Source organism: Capsicum annuum, chromosome 7 (genome assembly GCF_002878395.1).
Source record: "Capsicum annuum cultivar UCD-10X-F1 chromosome 7, UCD10Xv1.1, whole genome shotgun sequence".
Classification (NCBI taxonomy): Eukaryota; Viridiplantae; Streptophyta; class Magnoliopsida; order Solanales; family Solanaceae; genus Capsicum; species Capsicum annuum.
In genome coordinates this window covers 2297613-2324772 of record NC_061117.1, presented here as the reverse complement: position 1 = coordinate 2324772, position 27160 = coordinate 2297613, and the positions used below count along the sequence as shown (strand labels likewise).

The 27160-nt window shown below is 36.9% G+C and overlaps 1 protein-coding gene across 6 annotated transcripts; it reads left to right on the top strand.

The window, feature by feature from the left end:
- Positions 1 to 3000: 3000 nt before the first annotated feature.
- LOC107854243 (DNA-directed RNA polymerase III subunit 1) lies at positions 3001 to 26598 on the top strand. 6 transcript variants are annotated; one of them, XM_016699248.2, is made up of 29 exons: positions 3001 to 3337; positions 4122 to 4251; positions 5316 to 5465; positions 6261 to 6438; positions 9862 to 10031; positions 10144 to 10256; positions 11112 to 11211; positions 14147 to 14362; positions 14442 to 14590; positions 14672 to 14813; positions 14927 to 15067; positions 15422 to 15610; positions 16657 to 16852; positions 17073 to 17166; positions 17773 to 18007; positions 19155 to 19346; positions 20315 to 20413; positions 20948 to 21151; positions 21253 to 21531; positions 22304 to 22451; positions 22558 to 22709; positions 23508 to 23660; positions 23739 to 23852; positions 24054 to 24151; positions 24503 to 24707; positions 24786 to 24988; positions 25794 to 25936; positions 26070 to 26130; positions 26306 to 26598. In XM_016699248.2, exons 1-27 carry the CDS (start codon positions 3267 to 3269, stop codon positions 25840 to 25842), a joined length of 4170 nt encoding a protein of 1389 aa, XP_016554734.1. In that variant the 5' UTR covers positions 3001 to 3266; the 3' UTR covers positions 25843 to 25936; positions 26070 to 26130; positions 26306 to 26598. The 6 variants fall into 6 exon arrangements, with proteins under 6 accessions (XP_016554734.1, XP_047271041.1, XP_016554731.1 ...); XM_047415085.1 differs by having other exon boundaries at positions 26070 to 26181; XM_016699245.2 differs by having other exon boundaries at positions 26066 to 26130.
- The last annotated feature ends 562 nt before the right edge of the window (positions 26599 to 27160 follow it).

Sequence of the window (27160 nt, the reverse complement as noted above, 5' to 3'; positions counted from 1 at the left end):
AAGATTCACATATTTCTATGAAAATTGACACTAGAAAAAAACAAAACAAAAAATTGACCTTTTTGATAAAATCAAATGAACTGACAACTATTGTATTCACAAAATATAGATAAAAAAACATGAGGTATATATATATGGAGAGATCCTATTCATCACATCATATTTCTCGGTGATTGGAATTCCTGGTTACTTACGTTTAGAAAAAAATAAATCTAGGAGAGGTAGAGGCAGACCGAAAAAATATTGGAGGAATGTGCCTAGACGTGAGCACCCAGTGAGAATCGAACTGGGAAATGGGCTGGTACTTGCAGCCAAAGTTGATCGACCCAGTACCACTGGGCTACCTCATACCTTTGATTCAGACATTTCAAAATTAATATATGTACAGATATATAGATTTATATTTTTTATATACAACGTAATTTTTTACCGAGGGGGTTCGGGGGCCCCCCCAGCACTCACGTAGGTCTGCCCTATGTGGAGGATGCATATTAACGTAGAAGGTTAGTAGGAAAGGGACTAGTAATTGCAGCGTTTCGCAAGCAATGTCTTGTTCTTGAAGCTTTGGCCGTTGTTTATGGTTTCGGGTAAGATTATTGCTGGTATTATTTGGTGATAATCTTGTGTCTACTATTGTACGTTGTTTTGTAACTACCTTTTATTTCTTGTTCTTCTATTATGTTTTTTCCTAGGTTGTTTGGTCTCAAGCCGAGGGTCTATCAACCCGCCTCCCAACCTCACCTGTGAGGTATTAGTATTGTCACGTCCCAAAATAACTCCTAGACATGACTGACTCCCGCTAACACCACTTGTCGGGAGAACTAATTTTCCATAGATTCACAATGTCTACAAACATTGAGATAAAAACACGTGCAACTTCTAATGCATGAAATAATTATTAAACACAAAGTAATTATCCACCCAGTTATCATGATGCGGTTTATGAAAACAACAATAATTAGATAATAACTCTAGCCATAAATTCCACACTAAGACCATAAAACATCTAAACAGAGTTGCATGAGTTGGTTTCGTACCATTATAAATAGGGGTGATATTAATTATTCTATACTTCGAATATTTCACAAATAGTCAAGTTATGAATAAAGTATGTATAATTCTACTAATAATTATCATAGTCTTTCCTATTATTTTTTTCAATATTTGGGATTTAAATAAGCCTGATCCCAAATTTTCTATTGAAACAATCACATCTTCTAATATTAATATTTCCTCACCACCTCTAATTTCTGCTCAGAATTTGACTATCGATTTCGTCGTTGAAAACCCTAGTCGCACGAGGTCGAGTACAAAAACGTAATGGTCTTGATTCTACAAGAAGAATATTATTTGGGCGAATACATTAGATCTTTATCGTCAGTAGAAAAAAGAGCGTGCAACGGTACAGACGACTTTTGATGATTCGATCGTCAGGATAAGGGGCGGCAACGAGGTTGCTAACGCCATCGCTAAGGAAAATACAACAAATGGATTCGGGGTTTTTCAGGTAGACGTAAAGGGCGTTATGCATCAATCGTGTTTGGGAGTTTATTGTGGAAACGTGAAGCTCAGTTTTTCGTTGCCTACACGAGAAATAGGATTGCGAAAAAAATACGACGTCGTTTTGACCACCTTGTTATGTGATACGGGGTTAGACTGAGTTCACATTTGCATCAGAAGGACAAATTGTTTCCCAACAAAGGCGTTACGTAATGAAAGAACATATGTCACTCCATCATGCCCCTTGCCGATAGCGATATAAGATTTAAGACTTTTTTTTTTTATATAGTATTTAATTAGTCTCCTAGTCTTGTTATTAGCATTATTTTCTTCAAACAATATTTGTGTATTTTCAGTTTATAACAATCAAATATATTTTTTTAATTATTTTTTATTTTGGAATAAATGAGAAAAATGTTATTATTCAAAGTAATTTTGTCTGTTTTATTAGAAGCGGATTCAAAATTTTAATTTTATGAATTCAAGGCCCGGCTTTCAATCACCAAATTTAGGTTCGTAGTTTAATATTTTCAATAATTATCGTGATCTTATAATTAAGAATGGAGAGATTTTATTTACTCGACTATTTTTTCGACACTTCTGAGCCTTAGTAACTTAAACTCGCAATCTTAGGACCAGAAGTGGAGGGTACTCAGCCTCCGAGTTGTTGATATTCCCCGTCACTTGTGACATCTGTAACTCAAAAGTGACCTATTTTTGTTATTTAGGTCAATTTTCTAGCATAAAATTGCATGTTTTGTCGTACAAATGAGATAATATTTAATTTTTATTTTTATTTAAAGAAAAAGAGTACAAGTGTAAAATATGGTTTAGCCGGACTCTGACATGAATACGGACACAAAATTGAAAACCAAAAAACAAAATCATAATAAAAAGGGCAAATCAAAAGCTAAAATTTGAATAGACCCTACCCGATACAAATTCGGATAATCAGTCGAGTTTCGATTCAAGTACTAGACACCAAACACCACCACCAACATACCCAGTATATTCCCACAAAGTGGGGTCTAAGAAGGGTAAAGTATATGCAACTGTTTTCGATAGGCCCCGCCTTTAGAGAAAAGCTATTTTCAATAGACCCCCACTTTCAATTCAGGTATCGGACACCGAAAATAAAAAAAAAAAAAAAGTTTCACAAGGTGGAGTCTGAGAAGTGTAAAATGTACACATTCTTTTTGATAGAACCCCGCTTTCAATTCAGATATCGAACAAGGAAAATTTAAAACAAAAAGGTCTCACAAAGCCAGATATAGGACGAGTAAAGTGTACACAGTCCATACTACTACCTCATACGAACTGAAAAAACTATTTTCGACAGGCCCCACTTTTAAAGAGGCTATTTTTGATAGCCCCCCATTTTCAATACACGTACCGGACATCGAAAACCAAAAAACAAAAGAAGACAATAGTTTCAAGAATCGAACCCACGACCCTTTCGAAGTCAGCTTAAAAGCTAAAACAATACTAACCAACTGAGCTAAGAGAAAACATAGCACGCTATTTATAGAAATATTTTTAGGGTTAAAATATTTATAACCCCCACCACCTACAACCTTAAACCCCAACTGTCTAGCCACCTTAAACCCCCCAAACAGTACAAAAAATACAATCTTTTTTGGGTTTCTTGATTCAGTTTTTCCCAGTAGTTATATAAGGTCGTATATTCTATCCTCTCCGAACCCCGCTTTTTGGGTTTCACTATATTGGGCTGTTGTTATTGATTCATTGTTTTCTTGAACAGAAAGATGAAGAGAAGAGAAGAGACAATTCAAGTTACTAAACAACCTTACATTGAAGATGTTGGTCCTAGAAAAATGTCAGTTGTTGTTGTTACTGTTTAATTTTACTTAATTTTTGTTTTGTTGGATTTTTGAATGTTTTATTATTATTTTTTTATTGTTTTGTGTTATTGTTTCCTTTAGTATCTAGCAGCTTCTTATCCCATCTTGTTGTGTGCTTTTGTGTTTTTGTTCGTTATACTGTTATATGACCTGAGCCGGGGTTACTTCATTGATTTGAGGTAGTGGTATGGACTACTACACTTTACCCTCTTCAAACTCCACTTTGTGGGATTACACTAGGTATGTTGTTGTTGTTGTTGTTATGTTAGACAGAAATTTAGCTCCCGTTTGTCCATAAATTTTGAATCTTGAAAAATTTGAGTTTTTTGAATTTGTGTTTTAATATGTATGTTATATGGCTGCTTGGACAAAAAAAACACATATCTTTTTTTGGTTTCTTGATTCAATTTTTGATTTGTTAATGTTTTATTGCTTTTTGTTATTGTTAGACAGAAATTTAGCTCCCGTTTGGCCATAGATTTTGAATCTTGAAAAATTTGAGTTTTTGAATTTGTGTTTGAATATGTATGTTATCTGGTTACTTGGACAAAAAAAACCAATCTTTTTTGGTTTCTTGATTCAGCTTTTCTTGTTAGAAACAACCTCTATACCCCCTCGAGCAGCGTTAAGGTTTGCGTATACTCTATCCTCCATGGACCCCGCTTCTGGGACTATATTGGGCTGTTGTTTTTTGGTTTTTGAATGTTTAGTTAATGTTTTATCAATTATTTTTTGATTGTTCTTGTTATTGTTTGACAGAAAAAGCATTCAATTTTCTCTCTTCTCGGAGTCTGAAATTTTGAAACAAGCTGAGGTTGAAGTCTTCAAAGCGGCTTATTATGAATCTACTAAAAAACCTATTCCAAATGGCTTGTTGGACCCCCACATGGTAACCTTCTTATCCCCATTTTGCTCTCTAATTCACATAATCGGAGTTGAACAGATATACAACATACCCATTGAACACTGATAGAAGGTGGGTCCCAACTCGTCTTATATTCCGAACCTGAGACTCCCATTTGGGAGATCATCTGCTCAACCAGCTCGTTCGCCTTTCATGCTTTCTCAGTCAAGCTCGTCGCACAAGGCTTGCCTAGTGCTGCTTACCTCTCTAGCGTGATTTGCAGGCTAGAGCGGGGTTTACCCTGCGCACACCCAAAGGGCAGCGGATATGTGTTCCCTTGTCAACAACTAAAAAAATAGAAGTATATAATTTGTGGTTCAATGTATGGAGGTGCATCTGTTGCCCTGGAATTCTTTTTGGGGCTACAGGGAGTAAAATGCAATTTCGTTTTGCTTCTGTTCATAAATAGACAATTTGACACACTAGATTAAGAGAAATCTTACTTTCGGCCTTTCGGGTATATGATGGTATGCCATGCTATCTGTTCTTGAGCATGGAGAGATAAGTTAGAAATAAGATCTTTGCGTGGCGAGAATCGCAACTCTGGCATAACATATGCCGAAATATCATCAAAGAGACCAAAAAGTTCTACGTGAGCACCAAAAGGGAAAGTAAATAAGACCACCCTTTTAATTTCCAAACAGGAATTTGTATTTCTTCAGAACCTCTTTTGTTACTTTAATCTTTTCACACCATAAAGTTCGCTGTAAACAAAAGTTTATGTTGTTGGTGTGCATTTACGATAACAGAAAGTCTACAAAAGGACTTTTTGGTAAAACGAACACGATAGAAATCTTAGTTTAAAATAACGAGCTGATCTACTGGTTTATAATTTCTAACAATTTGTGAGCCATTCATATTAGTTCGATAAGTAGAGGCTAAATAAAACTCTGTTGATTAAGATTAGATGATGGAGCAACAACCATGAGCTTTCTTATATATTAAGAATAATCACATTAATTGTTGCTTTGATAATTATCTTCGGTCTCAAATCTTTGTCTTTTGATGCTGATTTCGATATCTTGATCATAGGAATTTTTGGATTTCAGGGGCCTCCAAACAAGAACGGACATTGTGAAACATGTCATGGTAACTTTAGAGAGTGTCCAGGTCATTACGGGTACTTGGTTCTTGCTCTACCAGTTTATAATGTTGGATATTTAGGCACCGTCGTGGACATTTTGAAGTGCATATGCAAGGTAATATCTTGTTTTGAACTTAAACTCCTCCTGATCTTATACAACAATAGTCTATTTGTGGTTTAACGATTAAAAAAACTATTGGCTGAAAGTAAACGACGGGCACGATGGCTGAAAATTTAAGTTTTCTTCCACATAATATTGGTAGTAGTGAAGAAAAATAGTACCCAAAAGTTGTTAGAAATTACTTTGGTTGAAAAAGGAGGCATTTATAACTTTAATTTTAGGTTGTTAAATGATTAAATTTTGTGATAGTTTTATGCTAAATTATAGTTTTAGAAGTGTGAAAAGTATTTAGCGACGTTAAGTAGCATAATGAGAAAAAACAACCAAAGTAAATCGGATGTTTGGGGAGTACGATTGCTTATAACTTTAAATTAGCATGTAAAAGCTTGTTTCGGTGGTAAGCTATATCTCAATTTAGAGGATAGAAAAAGAGGATTCTGATGGATTTGGTTTATACGAAAAGTTTTAAGGTGAATTAATTTAGGGGGAAGAAGGGAAGGTAAAGGATGCCTGGTGCATGGTAAGGTGGGTTAATTATGGTGAAGGTCTAAAACGTGTTCTACATAATTTATTTGATATGATAATTTCACCTTGTTTCCCGTGTCGTGATGGTTTGGAGATTTTTTTTTTTTAAGAAAGTACAACTACTATTAGTGAAGTTTATGATGGCTTATTAGAGTTTTATTCCCTTTCGGCTTTCCCCCCTTATTCTTGCCATAATTAAGAGCCTAGTATCTACTTTGCTAGTAGTGCATTAATATTTTTCTTGTGCAACTCATTCTTGATCAGTGCTGCTCCTCGATACTTCTGAATGACAAGGAGCGTCGAGAATACTTGAAGAACATGAGAAATCCGAAAACTGAGTTTTTGAAAAAGAGTTACCTGCAAAAAAAGGTCGTTCAAAGGTGTACTGCCATGACAACTGGTCAGAAAACTGTCGCATGTTCCAATTGCGGATACATGAATGGTATGATATTCTTCTCCATTACTATCTCCATCGTTTTGGCTATAACTAGTCCTTTGTTCAATATAGATCCCATTTACATTTCTATTGACTAGTCATTATGCATGTGCATTCAACATGTATTTCATGTGATTATAAAGAGCATTCGTTTGAAAATAATTTTAGGAAAATTGTTGTCAATAACCTAATGGATTTCAAAATGATCGGATATTATTTGAACTTGTAAATATGAAAAAACATCATTTAGTTAAATATTAGGGAAAAGTCGAAAAGTCATTTACACACTTATACTTTACGCACGACCTAATACCCGTTATCTGTATTTTAAGAGGAGCTAACGCCACCCTAACACATATATAACCAGTCACATGGTGGTAGGTTAAGTTGCTACGACTCCGATGTGGTTTCTGACGCGGGTGAGAATCTAGAGGTTGGATCCTTCATGATCTAGATTTTAAGATTCGAGGGTACATATCGAAGTACGTTACATGTGCGGAGATTCAACTATTATTCAAATATCTAAAATTAGACTTATATGTCTAAATTATGAGACATCAAATGAAAAAAATTATAAGGTATTCTGAGGAGAAGATATTGATTAAGAGGAGAATTCTAGAAGGTGATATAACGAAAAGGACAGACATTGAAATTTGTGGGACTACACTAGATATGCTGTTGTTGTATAGAAATTTCTATATACAAGGTGCTCCATTTTCTTCGATTTCACCCTAGCTTTTGGTTTGATTTCACAATTATATTTGTTCCAAATTTGTCCTACGATTTTGGTCAAAGTACCCAAAATTAGTTGATTTCACAATTATATCTATTCCATGTTGTGTCGACATGGGTGTGTGCCTTCGAAAGTGAAGAGTTCAAGTGACTTAGGTGGGAGGTGTTTTGCCATTGCCCCACATCACCACTATGTCATTTCACATCACTGTTTGTTAGATTTTAAAATATATTCTTTTCCATGTCGCCATGTTTCTTCTTTACTAGCCACTGCCCAAACCACCAAAATACCACCACCATTACCACAAGTTCATCCTTAAACCCACATCTCCCTTCACCATTAATTACTGCAACAACAACAACAACAACATACCTAGTACAATCCCACAAATAAAGTCTAGGAAGGGTAAAGTGTACGCAGACCTTATCACTATCTGAGAGAGGTAGAGAGACTGATTCCAAAAGACCCTAGAGTCAAGTGTAGCAAATCCAAATTCAAGAGAAGGAAAACAATGAAGAAAATATAACAACAACTAACAAGGGAACAATGTTACTAGAAAAATAATCATCAACCACAAAATAGTGTGATAATTGAAACAGAATAACAACAATGATAGATATAAAGTAGGGATCTACTCCATCTTAACATTACGACTAAACCCTAAGCTACTATACTACGGTTAGTGCACAACAAAACTCTTATCCAACTAACCTTCTGCTCTAAGACGCGTTCTCCACATTCTTCTGTCTAAGCTCATGTCTTCGGTAGCCTGAATATGTGCCATGCCCTGTTTAATCACATCTCCCTAATACTTCTTAAGCCAACCTCTACCCCTCCTCGTACCTACTATATCTAACCTCTTGCACATCCTCACTGAAGCGTCGACACCTCGCCTCACCATGTGTCCAAATCATCTCAATCTCGCTTCCCTCATCTTGTCCACCACGAAGGCCACTCACATCGTATCTCGAATAACCTCATTCCCCATTCCTGGTTCTATGACACCTAGTATGCCCATACATCCACCTCAACATCCTCATCTCTGCAACATGCATCTTTTGAACATAAAAGTTTTTGACTGGCCTACACTCCACCCCATACAACGTCAGTCTAACCATCACTCTGTAAAACTTTCTTTAAGTTTCATTGGTATATTTTTATTACACAAGACAAACCTTCACTTCATACACACCGCACCAATACGATGTATGACATCACCATCGAGGGGGGAGGGGGGAGGAAGAATCGATGGGGGCTGGATTTAGATTTGCCACTCGCCTCTTTTTCATTTTTATTTAATTTTTTCCACATCAGTACTTAGGGTAATGTTTGTTCCACTTTAAAGAATGATAGGGGATGTTAGGTTGCTCGTAAAGTATAAGTGTGAAAATGACTTTTCCATGCAACTTTTTTTTGGGGAGAGGGGGATAATGTTTGTTCCACTTTAAAGAATGATAGGGGATGTTAGGTTGCTCGTAAAGTATAAGTGTGTAAATGGCTTTTCCATGCAACTATTTGGGGGGGGGGGGGATTGGATTGTGTCTGTGAAAATTGGTCTTTGGCCTAACTCACACCCCAAAAACTAGCTTTGGAGGGGAGGATTGCCCAAGCTTTATAAGGAGACCAAGGACCCTTTTCTCTTCCAATGTGGGATACTTAACACTCCCCCGCACGCCCAAGCTAATTGGAGCGTGGACAGCACGCCCAGGCTAACTGGAGCGTGGACAATATATGGGTGCCCACTATCGGTGAACAAAGATTTGGGATGGACTTGGCTCTGATACCATGTGAAAATTGATCTTGGGCCTAACTCACACCCCAAAAGCTAGCTCATGAGGAGGAGGATTGCCCAAGCCTTATAAGGAGACCAAGGACCCTTTCCTCTTCCGATGTGGGATACTTAACAGTGTCCCTACATATTATGGTGATATACTTCTGTCACAATTTTTTAAAAAATCAGTCAAATGACAAAAACATGGTGCATTATTTTTTGTTGTATAATCACAATATAAATGATACGAAAGAGTAAAGACAATGTTTATGAGAGATTTCCCATTATTAATTAAGTTATTTACCGTAAAAAAATATATCAAAATTTATTTAGCTTTTGTTGAAAGTTTGCTCACTTTTTTAAAAGATTAAGTTGTTAGTGAGGACACACTTTTATTTATTTAAATGCCTTTAACACGCCCCTCATGCGAAGACATGATTCTTTTCATGAGCTAAAACACGTTGAAATTCTTTTTAATAATGGGAGGCGGTAAGGCTCAAATCTAGGCCAACTATTTGCTGTGGTACCATGTTGAAGTGTGCCACCATCTCATTTAAATGCTTAATCTGTTAGAAAGAGCACAATTTTATTTTCTTGATAAGCAATAAAAGATTTTATAAATACTTGCACTAAGTTGGGGCAACAGGTGTAGTTACAAATTGTGGAGATCTTCTATTGTTTCTAGCATTGCATCTACGTCTTCTACTATTGTTAGTTTGCACCAAAAAGCTACCAAAAAAATACATCTATATCTATGACTAGGTGTGTCGATCTTTTTGCTTAATTATGTCTTCATCAGTTTGAGCGATTAATTGAAGACTTTGATTAGATATTAGGAGAGGCTGCGGGTGCTCTCAGGTCTTGCATGGTTATAGCACCCTCACCATCTCATTGTTTATCTTATTCTTCTATTTGTTACTTGTAGGTATGGTGAAAAAGGGTCAAATAAAAATCTTACATGAACGAGGAAATCGTTTCTTGGACGAGCCTAATGCAGCTATCGCTCACAAGAGAGAGATCCGGTCCTCTGTCAGTGTCCCTCCAGAACTTGACCCAAAAACAGTTTACTCCCTTTTTAAGAATATGTCTGATGAGGTATTGCTTGATATTTGTTAATTTGTACGCTCTTTCATTCTTCTTCTAAAGTAACTCACTTGGTTGTTTTTTCCTACTTTTTTATCGCTTGGTTCTCTGGCTCTACATGCAGGATTGTGAGTTACTCTACCTCAGTGATAGACCAGAAAAACTCCTTGTTACAAGTATTCCAGTGCCACCAATATCAATTCGCCCTTCTGTATTTGTGGATGGTGGAACACAGAGGTCATATGCAACTTTTTGGTCTTATAACTTCTTACTTCGATCTAGAATGTTTGTTGACAATTAAGATACTTTACTGCACAAATGTTTTTCCACACTTGAAAGTATTTTAATTATTTGTAAGTTCTCTTTTCTGTTAATTTGGGTCCATAGTAGTCTGCGCAACTTGTTTTGGGATGTGAAATTTTTGAGGTGTAGGTTGTTGGTGATCGTATGTTTTCCCTAGATGTAAGAGCATGACAAATAAGTGTTTGGTGTTGGAGGATATTTGGAGGAATCAGGATATGGTTTCCAATTTGTAACAAATTGTTGCATTGTTGACCAAATGTAGGCTAAATAAGTTTTAATTGGACACCTCACAGTTTTATTGCATTTTGATATTGATCAACAATTTCCAGTGTTAATTTTTATCGGAAACTGCCTTTCTGCCTCCTAAGGTAGGGGTAAGGTCTGCGTACACTCTATCCTCCCCAGACCCCACTTATGCGATTACCTGGATATGTTGTTGTTGTTGTTATTGTAGTTTTTATTCAATGAAAATTCAATCCTGAGATTATGGTCAATATTCTTCTTCAAGTGTTTGTGTTTGTGTGATATCTCGTGACTTGAGCCGGGGGTCTTTCGGAAACAGCCTTTCTACTTCATCAGAGGTAGAGGTATGGACTGCGTACATCTTACCCCCCCCAGACCCCACTAAGTGGGAATACACTGGGTTTGTTGTTGTTGTTGTTGTTATTCTTCTTCAAGTGTTAATTACCACTTGAAGCCTGGCATTGTCCTTTGCAGTATTATTCTCTCTCATGTTAAGTTTCAAATATATTTGATAACTCCTGAATTTGTTTGGTTTTCTTGACACAGCAATGAGAATGACATTTCGGAGAGGCTTAAGAAAATTATTTTTGCAAATGCTGGTCTTCTCGAAGAGATGTCTGATCCCAATCCTTACAGTAGGAGTCTGGTATTTTTCAGTTGGCTTCCTGCTCTTTTTGAAAGTCAATGATTCAGTGTTTTCAACTATCACTTTTTTGTAACTGTTTTTTGGTTGTTAATTAGATGGAACTTTTAACATGTTTCTCCTGGACTTTATATTCAGTATGTGCTGCAATGTTGTTGTGTTATAGTTGAACTGTGTACTTGATGAGAAGTATAAAGCATATTTTGATATCTATTATAATTCACTCTTTGCCAAAATTTTTTGCATCAAGCAGGAGACGTTTTAGGAGTCTATTTTTCTTAAAATTGATGTTGAGAAGCCTAATATTATTATGACTTCCTTCCCATAACTGTGGGTGGCTATGTTTGGTTGGTTTTCTTGCAACAAGAATAGTTTGGAGTGTTAACAGCGATTTCATTTAGTCACACTTCTTAATGATGTTTTGGAGTTATATAAAATCTCTTTAGATATAAGAGCACCTGAAGGAAGATTTTAATTATTAAGATCATGGGCTACCTCACCCTCTCCATGAAGGGTTTCAGTTAAATTCTTAGGGCTTTAATGTGGTATGTGAGCCAGTCTTTGTTGGTTATGAAGAAACTTGACCTTGGATCAAATTCAACCCCAAAAGCTAATTCATCCAACGAAGATTGTACATGACACGTATAAGAATACAAACAATGAGTTCTCTCACCAATTTGTAGCACTCTCACACCCCGGCCCCTCCCCTGCCCAGGATTGGACATGTGAAGCGTTTAAATAGTGTTGGGCCCCAACATTGGAAATCCATCCACAGGAATTAGGCCAGACACTCATACCAAGGGAAAAAAGTTGGAGCTTGGGGCTTCCAAAAATTTGTAGTAAGGTGAGAATTTTCCAAAATCATATGAAGGAAATGACACATTCTCGCCTAGTGTATGATGCCCTAGTATTATTCATGGCTCTCATTTATAGTTCCACATTCAAGTCCACTTGTGAACCTTGAAAACCAAGTTATGTGTAAGTTATATAGAGCCTCACATCTGATAAGGGCATCCAGCGGGGCTTTTAAAGGTTTTGGGATCAGTTCATCTATTGATTAGTCTTTAGGTTGGACTTACCAGTTCTTTCGCCCTCTTTACTTGAGGTCATATACTAGCAGCACATCATGTCAAGGTCCAAGAAAAAGAATTAGACCCACTTTTTTTAGGGTGTGTCACAGAGCTACCTAAATAATTTAAGCATTCCTTCTGTAGCAAACTAGGTGAAGCAATTCTCACACCAAAAAAATTGATGAACCATGCCTTATAACTCTTTCTAAAGCAAAGGGCCAAGTGTATGCCACGAGTGCTCAGTCTTCGAAAAGGCAGAATGCTGTTATAGAATCCACTATTTTATTTTAGGAATAGATAAGCTTTGTGTCCTAACCTATGACGTCATTCCTTGCGGCAACCACTGGAATATTACAGAATGATCTAAAGAGGTGATTATGTTTGAACTGCATAGAGCTGCTCTAAGGTGTGTACCACGATCAGAATAGTTGAAGACTTCTTAGTAACTCGTAGTAGAGTAACTAGGAGATCATCTCAATGTACGGGGTTGTAGTGGAAGGCAGTGTCGTAGTGAAAAAGATGCAATCATGTTAAGAAGCCAAGAGCGTAGAAATTGGGAGGTCTATCCAAGTTACAGTGGCAGTAGTTAGTTGCAGGTTGCAATTTTCTATTTCTGCTTCTGGTCAGCTCTTTTTCACCATGCCGTTGTTGTCAACTCATTATCAGATTGTAATTCTCATTATCAGATTGTAATTGCTGCATTTTATTCTCTAACATCAGCTTTCGCCCACGGTGGAAAAGAACCAGTTGATAACTTTATTTCCATGTTAGATACGTTCTTGAAAATATTCAGGATGCAGTACCATGCACATTATAACTGATGGGAATTATTTCATATATTGTGCACTTCTGCACATTTGGGTTAGTCCTTTTGTATTATCTGGTTTAGCAGATAAAGTTGTCCTCGGGGGTGAATAATAATACTAGGATTGCATCTACCTTCCAAATTGACCTCCTTACCTCCTTAATATTGATCGAGAATTTATCCATACATACCCGTGGAGAGAGCTACTATACTAAATTTTTAACCCACGTTAGGTAAATTATTTATCAATTGTTTTTGAACTGTTGAAATGGAAAAAAGGTTGTGCTATTGTTAAATCTTGGTATTTTCAGACACGCCATTGCAAACTACTGTCTCTTCAAGATTAGATGGCCAGGGTAGTGTAGGGTAGATTTTGAATCTAACTGCTGCATTAGCATTTAACTTGATTTGTCTGGTGGTTCTCTTAGTTCTTCTAACTCTTGGCACTACGTCACCCATTTATCTCCTTTTGAAGGATGTGCCTGTTTCTCTTTATGGTCTTATTTAACAATACGACCATCAGTTGAGAGTCTAGATATCAATCCCGTTGTGTGTGTTTCCTGGTGGAACACCAGAAAATGATCTTGAATTTTTTGATATTGGTTTGTAGGGGCGTTTTTAGGTCTTGCCATCTTGTTCCATGCGTTTTGTACGGTTGTGATTACTTATCTTATCTTGAGCCGGGGGTCTATCGGAAACAACCTTGCTACTTCTCTGGAGGTAGTGGTATGGACTGCGTATATCTTACCCTCCGCAGACTTCACTATGTGGGAATACATTGGGTTTGTTGTTGTTGTTGTTGTTGTTGTGGTTTGACATAGTTACGGAAATGTTAAGTGTGAGCTTTTCCCTTTGAGATTTATGTCAGCAAGTGTCCATTTAAGCTGCACTCATGGTGTGTAACAGGCAGGGGTTTTCCAAACCTTAGAGATATTTGAAATTTATGTCCTCTGCATGAATTCTTGTCAATTTGTTGATGTGTGTGTACCAGCTATTTTCTGTCTATTTATGCTTCTTCAGACCTGTTCTTTTTTGCTTACTCGTCGTTACAACATTGATACAGAATCTTTGGATTAATCTGCAAATGGAAGTTGCACAATATATAAACAGTGATGTTCGTGGAGTGCCAGTACAGATGCAAGCAACTACACCACTGAGTGGTTTCACTCAACGTCTTAAAGGAAAGCAGGGACGATTCCGTGGAAATCTCTCTGGAAAGCGTGTGGAATATACTGGCCGAACTGTCATATCTCCTGATCCAAATTTGAAAATTACAGAGGTCTGGCATGGAACTAGTGTTTGATCGATATTAATCATTTTATTTTACCATGAAGGGCGAATCACAAATGCATATGCAGGTTGCCATTCCAATACTGATGGCTCGAATTTTAACATATCCTGAGCGAGTTTCACAGCACAATATAGAGAAGTTAAGGCAATGTGTTCGTAATGGACCAAATAAGTATCCTGGTGCAAAGTTTATCAGACATCCCGATGGAACTGAAATGTAAGATGGTAGTTTTTTTTAACTCTTCCTATAAATTGCATGCATAAATCTTCTAAAGCTTGTCTTAATTGTATAATGCAGATCGTTGATGTTCTCTTCTAGAAAGCGTCATGCTGATGAATTGAAATTTGGTTATATCGTTGATCGACATCTAGAAGATGGAGATATAGTCCTGTTTAACAGACAGCCAAGTCTGCATAGAATGTCAATTATGTCTCACCGGGTGACTATTATTTGATCAAAAAGCGTGAACAAATATTTTGCTGATTCATGTCCAGGCACTGGAGCCTTTGGATCATTCTGTTCAAATTTTAAATTTTTTATTTTTTCCTGCAGGCAAGGATAATGCCATGGCGTACTTTGAGGTTTAATGAATCTGTATGCAACCCTTATAATGCTGATTTTGATGGTGATGAGATGAATATGCATGTGCCACAAACAGAAGAGGCGAGGACAGAGGCTCTTATGTTAATGGGGGTAAGTTTACTCCTTCCGTCCATCTTTACTTGACATATGGATAACATGTATATGTAGTGTATTGAGTTAGCTAGACAAGTGTTTGAAATAATAGTAATGCTGAAACTTGAAAGAGAGGTCCAGCCGAGGAAGTCCCGCATCCTAGTTCATTGAGGGTAAACTTTTGATGTGTTGGGGTATATGTCAACCTTTTGGGGTGGACTAATACAGAAATATAGTCAATACTATCCAACCGATACAAAATCTGTTTTGACTAATATTTTCACGTGTATTCAAATTTAAAAGAAGTAATTTGCTTGGTATAATGTTTATGATCAAAATTTTCCCCTTCATGTATTTGTGATGAAAATGCAGGTTCAAAACAATTTATGCACTCCGAAGAGTGGAGAAATTTTGGTTGCTTCTACCCAGGATTTTCTGACGTCTTCCTTTCTCATTACGAGGAAGGACACATTCTATGATCGTGCTTCCTTTACACTTATATGCTCATATATGGGTGACGCAATGGATCCGATTGATTTACCAACTCCAGCATTTATTAAGGTTTGTTAACCCTCGAAAGAGTGTGAACTTTTACTCCTGTTTGTTGCCTGATTGATGAAGCTTTTGTCAAACATCCCATTTTCTTTGATCCTCCTTTTGTTCCTCTATGTGTTCCTTTCATGTATTCAACTTGCTTAATAATTGGTCAGGCATAATAAGGACGGACTTTGAAAAATCCAAAAGTGGCAATTGCACAGATTCAACATTTGAACTGAGTGGTTGGTTATCAAGAATAAATCAATTATGATTTACTTTTCATGCAAAGTACATTTCACAAGTGTTAAGCATATGTGAACCTGCATTTTTACATTATGGCAAGTGGTAACAACCTTTTACAGATTTGCTCTTTATGGAGCTTTCTTACCCACACCATAAGCTGATTTCCACTTTTAGCTTTTGCAAGTTTGCATTGGCACCTCTTTCCATCTGTTAGTAAATATTAGGTCTTTGTAAAAAGAATACTCTGGAATTGCCTTTTTTTTTTTGTCCCATGTGTCATGAGGGCATGTCATTGGCGGAATTTGTGCGGGGAATAGTCCACATATGACCAATTCTCTCTCTCACAATAGATTATATGTCAGGCCAAGTAGTAGATAAGAGTGATCAAGAGGAAGAAAAGGAACAAGGGGTTATCGAGGTGGTTCTCGAGAGAGGTTCTTAGAGAAAGGAAGGGGGCAGTTAAGTTGCGTCAACAATTTCTTCCCTTATTTTCTTTATATCCTTTTATTTATTTAGTTCTTAGATGACGTAGAGTAAGTGAGGAAGGTTGTTGCCCTATACACGAATCTATTAGTATCCCTGTAACCCTTTTTGTGTTAACACTGCTAAAATTCTAAAGATATTTGATTGAAATTTTGATCTTTGAAGCTTTTTGGCTGAAGCAAAAAAAGTCATCTTTCCTCCTAGATACTTGATTTGGACGGGGATATGGATCCTAACACTAACCAAAATCATCATGCATTCCCTTCCTTTTTTTTTGATAGTTGGTGATATTTATTGCGTTCTGTTTCCATCTTTTTTGAAATGACTGAGATGGCCTTTTACAGCCGGTTGAGCTTTGGACTGGGAAACAACTCTTTGGTGTGCTATTGCGTCCATATTCAAAGATGAGAGTTTATGTAAACCTAACAGTAACAGAAAAGAGTTACAGTGGAAAAGAGGAAACAATGTGCCCAAGTGATGGATTTGTTTATTTCCGAAATAGCGAACTGATCAGCGGGCAACTTGGGAAGGCTACATTAGGTCAGTTTACCTTTAGTACTCAGTACCCACTTGTAAAAACTGACATGTTTTTTTTTTTTCTTATTTGCTAACTAATTTGATTCTGTTGATCCTTCCGAGGTGCATGTAACATTTCATGCATGGCAAGAAACTTTATTTGTTTGAACTTACGATTTTCAAATGTTCAATAATTTTTTCATAATGAGATAACAATAGTTGTTATTGTGTGAGATGACAACAGGAAACGGAAATAAAGATGGTTTGTACTCTGTTCTGTTGAGAGACTACAAGTCCCATGCTGCTGCAACATGCATGAATCGGCTTGCAAAGTTAAGGTGTGTTAGTTAGATTCATATCAACCATTTACTTCCGCATTTGTTGTCAACTGAAATTTCTTTTAAAGCTGTCATTAAAGGAGAATACTTCATACATCATCTTTGTAGTTGGTCCTCAGACTTTTGGATGAAATACATGATTAGCGACTTTCAATTTTTCATGGACAAGGTTCCAATGCCACAGAATTTATGTCTTTATTACTTGGAGTTGGTTCCGAATGAAGTTGAAACTTCTGTCTGGTTACCATTTGGTTATAGTAGGTGAACGGAAATTTTCTCAGTTATTGATTTTTTTGACTGTTTTAGCTTTAAAAAGTATATTCCTACATTATTGGATGCTGGAATTTGTTGTTCTCTTTTTTGGATAACCGTGGTGTACGGGCCAACTTGCATACACCTCAACTATTAGTTATGTTGATTTTGACTATTCTAGCACCAAGTTCATACGCAGTTGGTATTTTTTAATTTTGATTAAATTGTGTGCGCAGTTCAAAGAAGGATGCACTTTAAGTTCTCTCTTTTCGTGTCAACCATCTTGGATCTAATTGCTTTTGCATTTTTCATTTTTTTAGAATCACTGTCACTGATTTTTTCATGTCTTGCTAGTGCTCGGTGGATTGGAAATCATGGATTTTCCATAGGTATTGATGATGTCACACCTGGGGAAACCTTAGTTAAGCAAAAACAAGGAGAGATTGATAGAAATTACAAGAAATGTGAAGATTGTATTCAACAATTTAATGAAGGAAAGCTTGCTGTACAACCAGGCTGTGATGCTGCGCAGACTCTGGAGGCTGAAGTAACTATGTCGCTGAATAAAGTTCGTGACGACATAGGAAAAGTAAGAACGATGTATCTTGTCATGTGCTACTTATTTCCTCTAAAAGTCTTTTCCTGTAGGGCTTTTATCTTATCAAAAACAGGTATATTGCTTGTGAATTCCTTCGTGCTAGTAGAACCTTCCGGTCTTAGATCTCTTCCCAGCTCCCGTGACAGATAAAAGGAGGGAAAACATGGATAAGGAGAGCTTAGCCACAATCTTCAAACATTTAACACAAGGCTAAGTGCTAAACTTGTAAACATAGAACAGTAATTATAGAAGGAAAATGAGTTACTCTTGGCTGCTGACAGAATTGCTGTTCATGTAATAGCAACTAGAATGGAACACCAGAAGCCAATCTGCATAAACCATATCTCATGATGTTAAGTTCGATTCATCAGTTACCTTGTGCCTGCTTGCTGAATTCTGATGGTCATCATCAGCTTCTGTTGATATGGAGTGTCTTAATTGAAAGCTTGACCATTCTCTTAATTGTTCTCCTAACCAGTCTATATCTTCTGGTTAAACCTCAGTTTCCCTGACATTGCTGAGTCCTCTCTCGATAAGTATAAGGAAATACCCTACCGAAGTTGTCATTCCTTTGATCAAGCTTCATCTGCTCACTCTGAGCGATCGCGAAGCCATGAAACTCCTATTTAGAGAATATGATGGAGAGTTTGGCGCATTCAAGCTCATTTTAGAAAGTATATGCCTTGTGTTTATTTGAATTTGGGTTGGGGACCATTGGAACAAAACCCTTGCCAAATTGCATAAATCATTTTAAGACATCGTCAATTTTTGTCCAATTATATGTGGATTCTTACATTATATTCCTGTCCTTGATCTGGAGAATACTATCTTTTCGATAAAAAAGAGAGCCCATCCAGTGACAGTGCCAATTTGTAATGAGAATCTTCTTTCCTAAAGTAAGTTGTCGTCTTATGGTCCCACCAATCTGTGGAAAAAAGAAGTTGATTGGTCATTTTGCATCTAAGGCCTATAGCAAACAATTTTGAGTGTTTGAAGACATTTTTCTTTGATGTCTTTTTCTTTCCTTTTGAACCTTTTTCCCCGAAGTATAGTTGTTGTGATGTTTAATAATTTATTTTTGCCACATTTTGATACGTGGGGGTGGAACGAATTTTCCTGAATATCAATTTTTTGACAGATTTGTATGAAAGCACTACACTGGAGGAATAGTCCTCTAATCATGTCACAGTGTGGTTCAAAAGGATCCCCAATTAACATTAGTCAGATGATTGCGTGTGTTGGTCAGCAGTCCGTTGGTGGCCGTCGTGCTCCTGATGGATTCATAGATCGAAGTCTTCCTCATTTTCCGTTCAAATCAAAATTTCCAGCTGTGAGTACTTCATGCTACATTTTTTCCTGTTATGTTCTGTATCCTTAGTCATTTGTTCGTCTGACAAGAGCTCAAGATCTTTCATTATATACTACCTGTATTAGTAGTAGGCGGGATCACTGAGAACATCCCCCTAGTCCTGGCCTAATTGTGTTAACCTTCTTTACTTTCTTCTTTTTATTAATCGTCTCAATTCAATCAATTTAGCTGCATCAGTGTATTGCCGACAGTTATGATGGCTCCATTTCTAATTCTTCAGTACTGCATCTTCATCTATAGTTATTCCAGTGGACCACACATTACAGTTGTTTCTCATACACATCGGTGGTTGTACTTGTACTATTAAATGATTGCCTGAATACTTAGGTGAGATATGCATTTAGCAGATAGTGGTAGTGACCATTTTTCTGTCTATTGTACCAATGTAACTTCACACTTGCCCACTCGTTGACTATTGGTCTATCTATTCTGCCAAAGTAATTTCTAGCCCTTAACACTTGAAACATTTTAATAGATGATTACCTTCATATTGTTTGTTACGGTTCAAAAGACTTCAAACTTCAATTTGTTTATTTCCGTCAAATTTTGTGGGATTAAAAGAACATCTTATTCACTCTTTCAACCCCTTACACCCCAACCAAACTAACATCTTAGTTTGATTATGTTTTATGTAAGTTGGTTTTATCCTTTTAATGGTTCATTCAGATCCATCAATTGCAGTTTTTCCCTTTTTAGGAAAGGATGTTAAAGTCTATGTTGCTGAGACCCTCAAAAATGCCGTCAGGTGCGTATTGGATCCTCCAAAAGTAGTGCATTTTCGGAGGATCCGATGCAGGTGCGACAACATTTTTGGAGAGTCTGTGCAACTTAGGCTAAAGTAACTATTGCTGTTACTTATGCACTCAATTTTAGAAAATGCATGTATGTACACTCATGGAGTGCTGAGAACAGTTTTGTTTGTGATCCAGGCTAAGGGGTTTGTAGCTCATTCCTTTTTTGACGGTTTATCAGCAACTGAGTTCTTTTTTCACACAATGGGAGGAAGAGAAGGGCTTGTTGATACGGCGGTAAGGATCTCCTCTTTCGATTTATATGTGGGTTGTATTATTTATTTCTCATTCGGACATAATATATGCTAACTTGAATTCTTCATTTGTCTGTCGTGATTTACTTCTATGTAACGGATGTGAGATGAGTGTGGATGAAGCATGTAGGTTCTTTGAGATGCACCCAAATTGACAAAAGACTGCACATACCCGCATCGGATACTTACCACACCCTTATCAAATATGAGAGTGCATGTAACATAGGATTCCGTAGACTGCACTTAAATGCATTAAAAATCGGTACTTTTGGTGTTATAGCAGCACTTCAAATATGATGGATAAGTATGTGGACTTTTTGTACTTGGTAGGAGATAATATGTAGCGTTGGGTTATGGATTTTGCTGCGAAGTCATATACCCTTTGCTATGCGATCTTGGTACCCTTTAAATAAAATCCTTATATATATAAAAAAAAAATTCTTGCTGATGTCTTCCGTTGAAGTATAAGGCTAAAGTTTTGTCAGTATTGGATGTTCATCCATTTTAATTGCTACAGGTCAAAACTGCTGACACCGGATACATGTCTCGTCGACTTATGAAAGCTTTAGAGGATCTTGCCGTTTATTATGACAGCACTGTACGAAATGCTAGCGCATGTATAGTTCAGTTCATGTATGGTGATGATGGCATGGATCCTTCACAGATGGAAGAGAAGAAAGGACGTCCTCTGAACTTTAGCAGATTATTTATGAAAGTTAAGGTATTGACTTCAATTTTAACATAACTGATTAAAAAACAATTCAATTTTCAATATTCTCATGGTGAAGATTATAAAATTTTGATAATAATTTCTGTTTACAGGCAACATGTCCTCCTGGAGGTGAGAAGAGTTTGTCTTACTCAGAAATCTGCGGGATAGTCAATGAAAGGCTCTCATATCATGATATGAGTCCTGAAGGCGGTTGCTCAGAGGCATTCCGTGCTTCGCTGTCAGATTTTTTGATTAAAAATTTAGCTGAAACTTTGAAAAAATTACGGGAAGTACTATTATTGGGTGAAGAGCAGTATGCAGGGGATGGCCGTGAATATCTTGAGAACATTGCGTTAAACATATCTGGTATTACTAAGAAGCAACTACAGGTAAATAGCTTCAGAAGTTCCTTGTTACTTGTTCGGAGGATTTTTGGGTTAATTGCTTGCTCCAACTATAAGTGGTTTACTGACAAAACTGTTTACGAAACTCTTCACTTTTTGTTGGTTGTCCTTTAAGATATGAATTTTTGTTATAATACGTCGTCATTGATGATGATGCAAATTAGTTATTCAGAAGTGATATTATATAACTTGATAGATGTTTTCCGATTGACAAAATAAAAAAATAAATAAATAGCAAGGACAAGCAAGATTTAAATCTTTGTTTCTCCTTAGTGAAACTTCATGTAGATCAATCTAAACATTATCTGTGGGATAGTTTGCTTTGCGAAGTGGATTCAGTGTACTTATATTTGCATATCACTCTATTAATTAAAATATAGAAAATAAAAGGGCAGTCCGGTGCATTAAAGCTACCGCTATGCATGGTGTCCGGGGAAGGGCCCACCAGACGGGTGTATTGTATGCAGCCTTACCTTGCATTTCTGTCAGAGGCTGTTTCCAAGGCTTGAACCCGTGACCTCCTGGTCACATGGAAACAACTTTACCAGTTACTCCAAGGCTCCCCTTCGATTAAAATATAGAAAATATGGATACAAAATGTTTTTCAAAAGTCGTATGTGTTCAAGAACGATGAAAAAAGTAGTATGTGCGGTGGAATATAAAAGAAAAAGACGATCTTTAATTTTCTCCAGACCATAAATTTACTAATAGCATTGTGCATATGTGTGGGTTTTTAGTTTTCCTTGCTTGTTTGTAGGTGTTCCTCAACACGTGCATCTCTCGATATCACCTAAAAAGACTAGAATCTGGAACTGCAATTGGTGCAATTGGAGCTCAGAGTATCGGGGAGCCTGGGACACAGATGACGCTAAAAACCTTTCACTTTGCTGGAGTTGCAAGCATGAGTATCCTTTGTTTATTTTGAGCTTAAGTCTGTATCATCAAAACGGTTTTTGGTTAGTCTAACTTACTTTTTAATCATATTATCCTGTTTCTTTAACTCTTTGATAGATGTTACACTTGGAGTTCCTCGAATAAAAGAAATCATAAATGCAGCAAAAAATATCACGACTCCTATTATTACGGCAAAACTTCTGTCCTCTTCTAATTTGACTGTCGCAAGGATGATTAAAGCCCGTATTGAAAAAACTCTTTTGGGGCAGGTAAGTTGCTTGTATTTACGAAATCTTTTGTCTTAGAGCTTGTGTTGATTAGCTGATTGTAAATAGCTGATAACTTTCAAGTTTCAAGTGCCGAAAAGCATTTCTAAGTGCTGAAATTGATTTTATAAATAAGATCTTACGTGTTTGGATAAAAGTGTTGAAACTGTTAATAAGCAATTGATGTGTTTGGTTAAAAAAACGTTGATTAGCTGTTCTTTTGTTTCACTAAAAAACCCTTAAATCTTTTTGAAAAAGTTTATAATTTGAAAATATCCGCGTAAGGGAAAGATATTTTGAGAATTAGAAAACATATTAAGATAAAACAGTAAAATGCTTGGCCGAAGCAAAAGTGCTTATAAGCTGAAAAGCCATAAGTTGGGGATGATCAACTTACGACCGACTTTGACTTATACGCACACGTATATAAGCTAAAAAGTGCTTATAAGCCAGTTTTACCGACTTATACACTTAGCCAAACACCCTCTTAATGCCTAAATTGGCACTTTAATTGTCCTTATTCTGGTAATTTTTCGGAGAGAATCTTGATCTGTGGAAGGAATACGACTACTCTACAAGTTAACTTATGCAACCGTTCCGACTACTATACATATAACTTGTGAAAAGCTATATGTAAAATATTATGCATAATATTGAAAGTGTTACTTGAAGCTGTTCAGAGGGATATGTTACAATTCTTGCCATTTCTTTTTCATTCAAACCTCTTCAATAAATTTACAAGGTTTTCATAGTGGCGTTGAACTAAGTTCATTGTGAATAGAACATTTATTTCCTATGCAGGTGGCTAAGAGTATAAAGATTGTTATGGCATCTCGATTAGCATCAATTGTTATTTCACTTGATATGGAGACAATTCAGGTGTCACAACTGTGTATTGACGCTTACACCGTCAAGCAATCGATTTTGACTTCAAAATTAAAAGTGAAGGAACATGTAAGATAAGTTTGTGATTCTCTTTCTCTGCTTATCGATCAATGACATCCTGTTGAGTGAAATTCGTATTTGCTGCAGCAAGTAAAAGTTTTGAATCCCAGGAAGCTAGAAGTTTTTCCTCACGCTGATAAAGATAAACTGCATTTCGAACTGCACCGGCTGAAAAATAAGCTTCCTTCCGTTGTTGTGAAGGTACGACAATTATCAATATTTAGATTAAATTAAGTCTCGGTTATCAGAGCTCTTCACTTTTGGTGCTGCGCCTGAGTCGAATTCTCCAAAAGATACACTACTCTTGAAGAACCCAAACTGTTGACATTTTTGAAGAGTCCGAGCAACATAGTTCTGAACTATTCTGATGACTTATATTTGTAAATCTTCTCGGCATGTCAGGGTATTACTATGGTTCAAAGGGCCGTGGTGAACAAGGAACAGCAAAAGGATCGTAAAAGTGATGTCAAAGGAGAAACATACGAATTGCTTGTCGAAGGGTAAGTTTTATGTACGGCTTCTTCCACATTCTACATCATTAGGTCGTGGTCAGTTGGGTAAATTTTTTTGATATTTGTACTTGAAATTTACTATGTACACGACACTAATGATGACTATCATAAATATATTACTTAATATTTTATTTTTATACATAATATATTTCTTACAAAACGTTATTACACTATATTTGAGTATGACTGCTATACAAAGATAATTTACAAGGAATGTACCGCTATAATGAGTGTCACTGCCGTTATAGGTCGAATGTTGTTATAACATGAAAAATTGGTTCTAGAGAAAATCAGGATGTTCTAGTGAAATGTTGTTATAACGAGGTTTCTTTTCTTCAGTACTGGTCTCCTAGCCGTAATGGGCATTGAAGGAGTTGATGGACGTAATACAAAGAGCAATCATATAATGGAGGTGCAGCAAACTCTAGGCATTGAAGCAGCACGGGTCTCGATTATCGATGAGATCAATTATACCATGTCAAGTCATGGAATGACAATCGACTTGCGGCACATGATGCTTCTTGCAGATCTGATGACGTATAAGGTAGTGGTCCTCGTGCAAAAACACGTTGGAGGCTTTCAATATCCAAGCTTTAACCGACATTCTTCGTTACTATCGTAGGGTGAAATCCTGGGTATAACTAGACACGGCGTTCAGAAAATGAAAGATAGCGTACTGATGTTAGCTTCGTTTGAGAAGACAACTGACCACCTGTTTAATGCATCCGTAAATGGAAGGGATGATAAGATAGAAGGCGTCAGCGAATGTATCATCATGGGAATACCAATGCAGATAGGCACTGGGATGTTTAAACTTCGGCAATGGTAATTGTTACACTTTTCGCATGAAATTTTATTCTTTTAACGTTAATGATATCCTCTATGTGCGTTGTAATTATTTGAATTAGAGGTTGAAATTAGAGAGGTTGAAAACTGATTAGTCTGCGAAAGTCTTTTGGCATATCTTTGCGTCCGGCTGATGCAGGACGGAAAGGAAGAATAAGATAGGATCACAGCAATATCACCAAAAACTATTCATATAGTCAAATTCTCTTTTTGTTTTAACGAAACAACATAACGAAAGCCTTATTTGCCGGATGGGATACTATTTCTTTTTCAGAATGCTTTGTCATGCCTTGTTTAGTATTTTGCGTTAGTTTCTTCACCTATTATTTTCTTGAGCCAAGGGTCTATTGGAAACAACTTCTCCACCTCCTTAGGTAGGAGTAAGGTCCGTGTACACACTACCCTCCTCAGAGGCTCAGACCCCACTTGTGGGATTAGTATGTCGTTATTGTAGGGATACTAGAGAAGTAAAAACTCTTAAGACTTTACGTCAGACATAGCTTTAGAGGTTCTTACAAGATAGGGCATCAGAATCGAAGTCTCACTACTAGCTTTTAGTCTTAATCAGTCAGCGGCAGTCAGGAGTGAATGTTATACTTAACTATCTGCCGTTTCATTAGGACAACACTTGCTTAGTCTTTGTAATGATGAAACCATAAACTAGACATAAGGGTCTAAAAATAATCGTATTTTTGTCATTTCATTCCTTCCCTTTTTTCTTGTCAATTCTCGTCTTTTAAAGTTTGATGTGCTTCTTGTGAATCGTCTCCTTTCTTTATGCCAGTGTTGAGCAGGTCGAGCTGAATTATCAATCCGATCCTATGATATCCTAGGACTTCCAAATGAGTATTCTGGTTGTGCAAATTTCATACTTTTTCAACGCTTCAATGGCATCCGAGAGGCACTGCTGGAACGATAATAGTACTGGTAAAGACGAATTTAATACGAGTACATGTTTTTTGTACTTCAATTATCGTATTATTTTGCTGTAGTTAGCATTCAAAATGTTTTCTTATGCTTTCACTTCCGTTTATTCTTTTTTCTGAACTGCTTTAGACAGGTTTTCCTTAAGCCGTGGGTCTATTGGAAACAGCCGCTCTACCTCTGCGGTAGGGGGTTAGGTCTGCTGCTTATGCTCTACCCTCGTTATCCCGATTTTGTGGGACTACACTGTATATTCTTGTGAATAAGCATTCTTTTGTGGCTTGATATTTCGATGCAGCTGCTCATTTTCTGCTCCGGTTTCTTCTTTTAGTTCGTAGCTTACCTTTTTCGTCTTTGGGACCGATTTTGCAGGTATGCGACTTGCAGTAATTCTTCGAGTGGCGTGATTTGCAGATCCTAGCATTGACCGTAGGCAATCCGGTGCACTAAAGCTCATCGAAGGGAACTTTTGTTAGAAGAATAGTAGTATAGTGTATCCCAAGTGGATATATCAGTTTCAAAAAATGTATACAAATATACTAAACGGTATCCCAGCACACTAAAGCTCCCGCTGTGCGCGGGGCCCAGGGAAGGCTGAATCACAAGGGTTTATTGTATGTACACCGGTATACATTTATCTATAAAAGCTCAAAATGATCCCTCGACTTTGTGTTTAAACTCAAAATCATCCTTCTTCTTTCACATATAGCACTAATGGTCCTTCATATTTGAAATAGGCATAATACAATAAGTATACATCCCTTTCTGTTCATAACTTGACTATCAAATTCGTCGTCGAGAATAATGACCCTCGTGACGTTGAGTACAAAAGTACGATCGTTTTGATTTCCTACAAGGGTAATACACTCTGGGCGAACACGTTAGGCCTTTATCATCAACAGATACGAGAGCGTACATCGGTACAGGTACATTTCAATAATTTGCAAGATAAAGGGTGATGACGTGGCTAAGGAGATGGATATCCTTCATCTTATACGTAGCCTCCCAGTCCCTTCAGCTACCAATGCAGGGTTTGGTTCGCACACCCAACAATCTCTCCTTCGAACTAAGTTTCATGTGGCCCATCACCACGATCCACGAGTCAATATCTGAGACTCACTGTGTGCAAGCCACGCACAACAATTTCCCCTCGAACTAAGTTTCACATGGCCCATCACCACGATCCACAGATCAATTTTCGAGATTTATTACTATGTGTCGTCCACA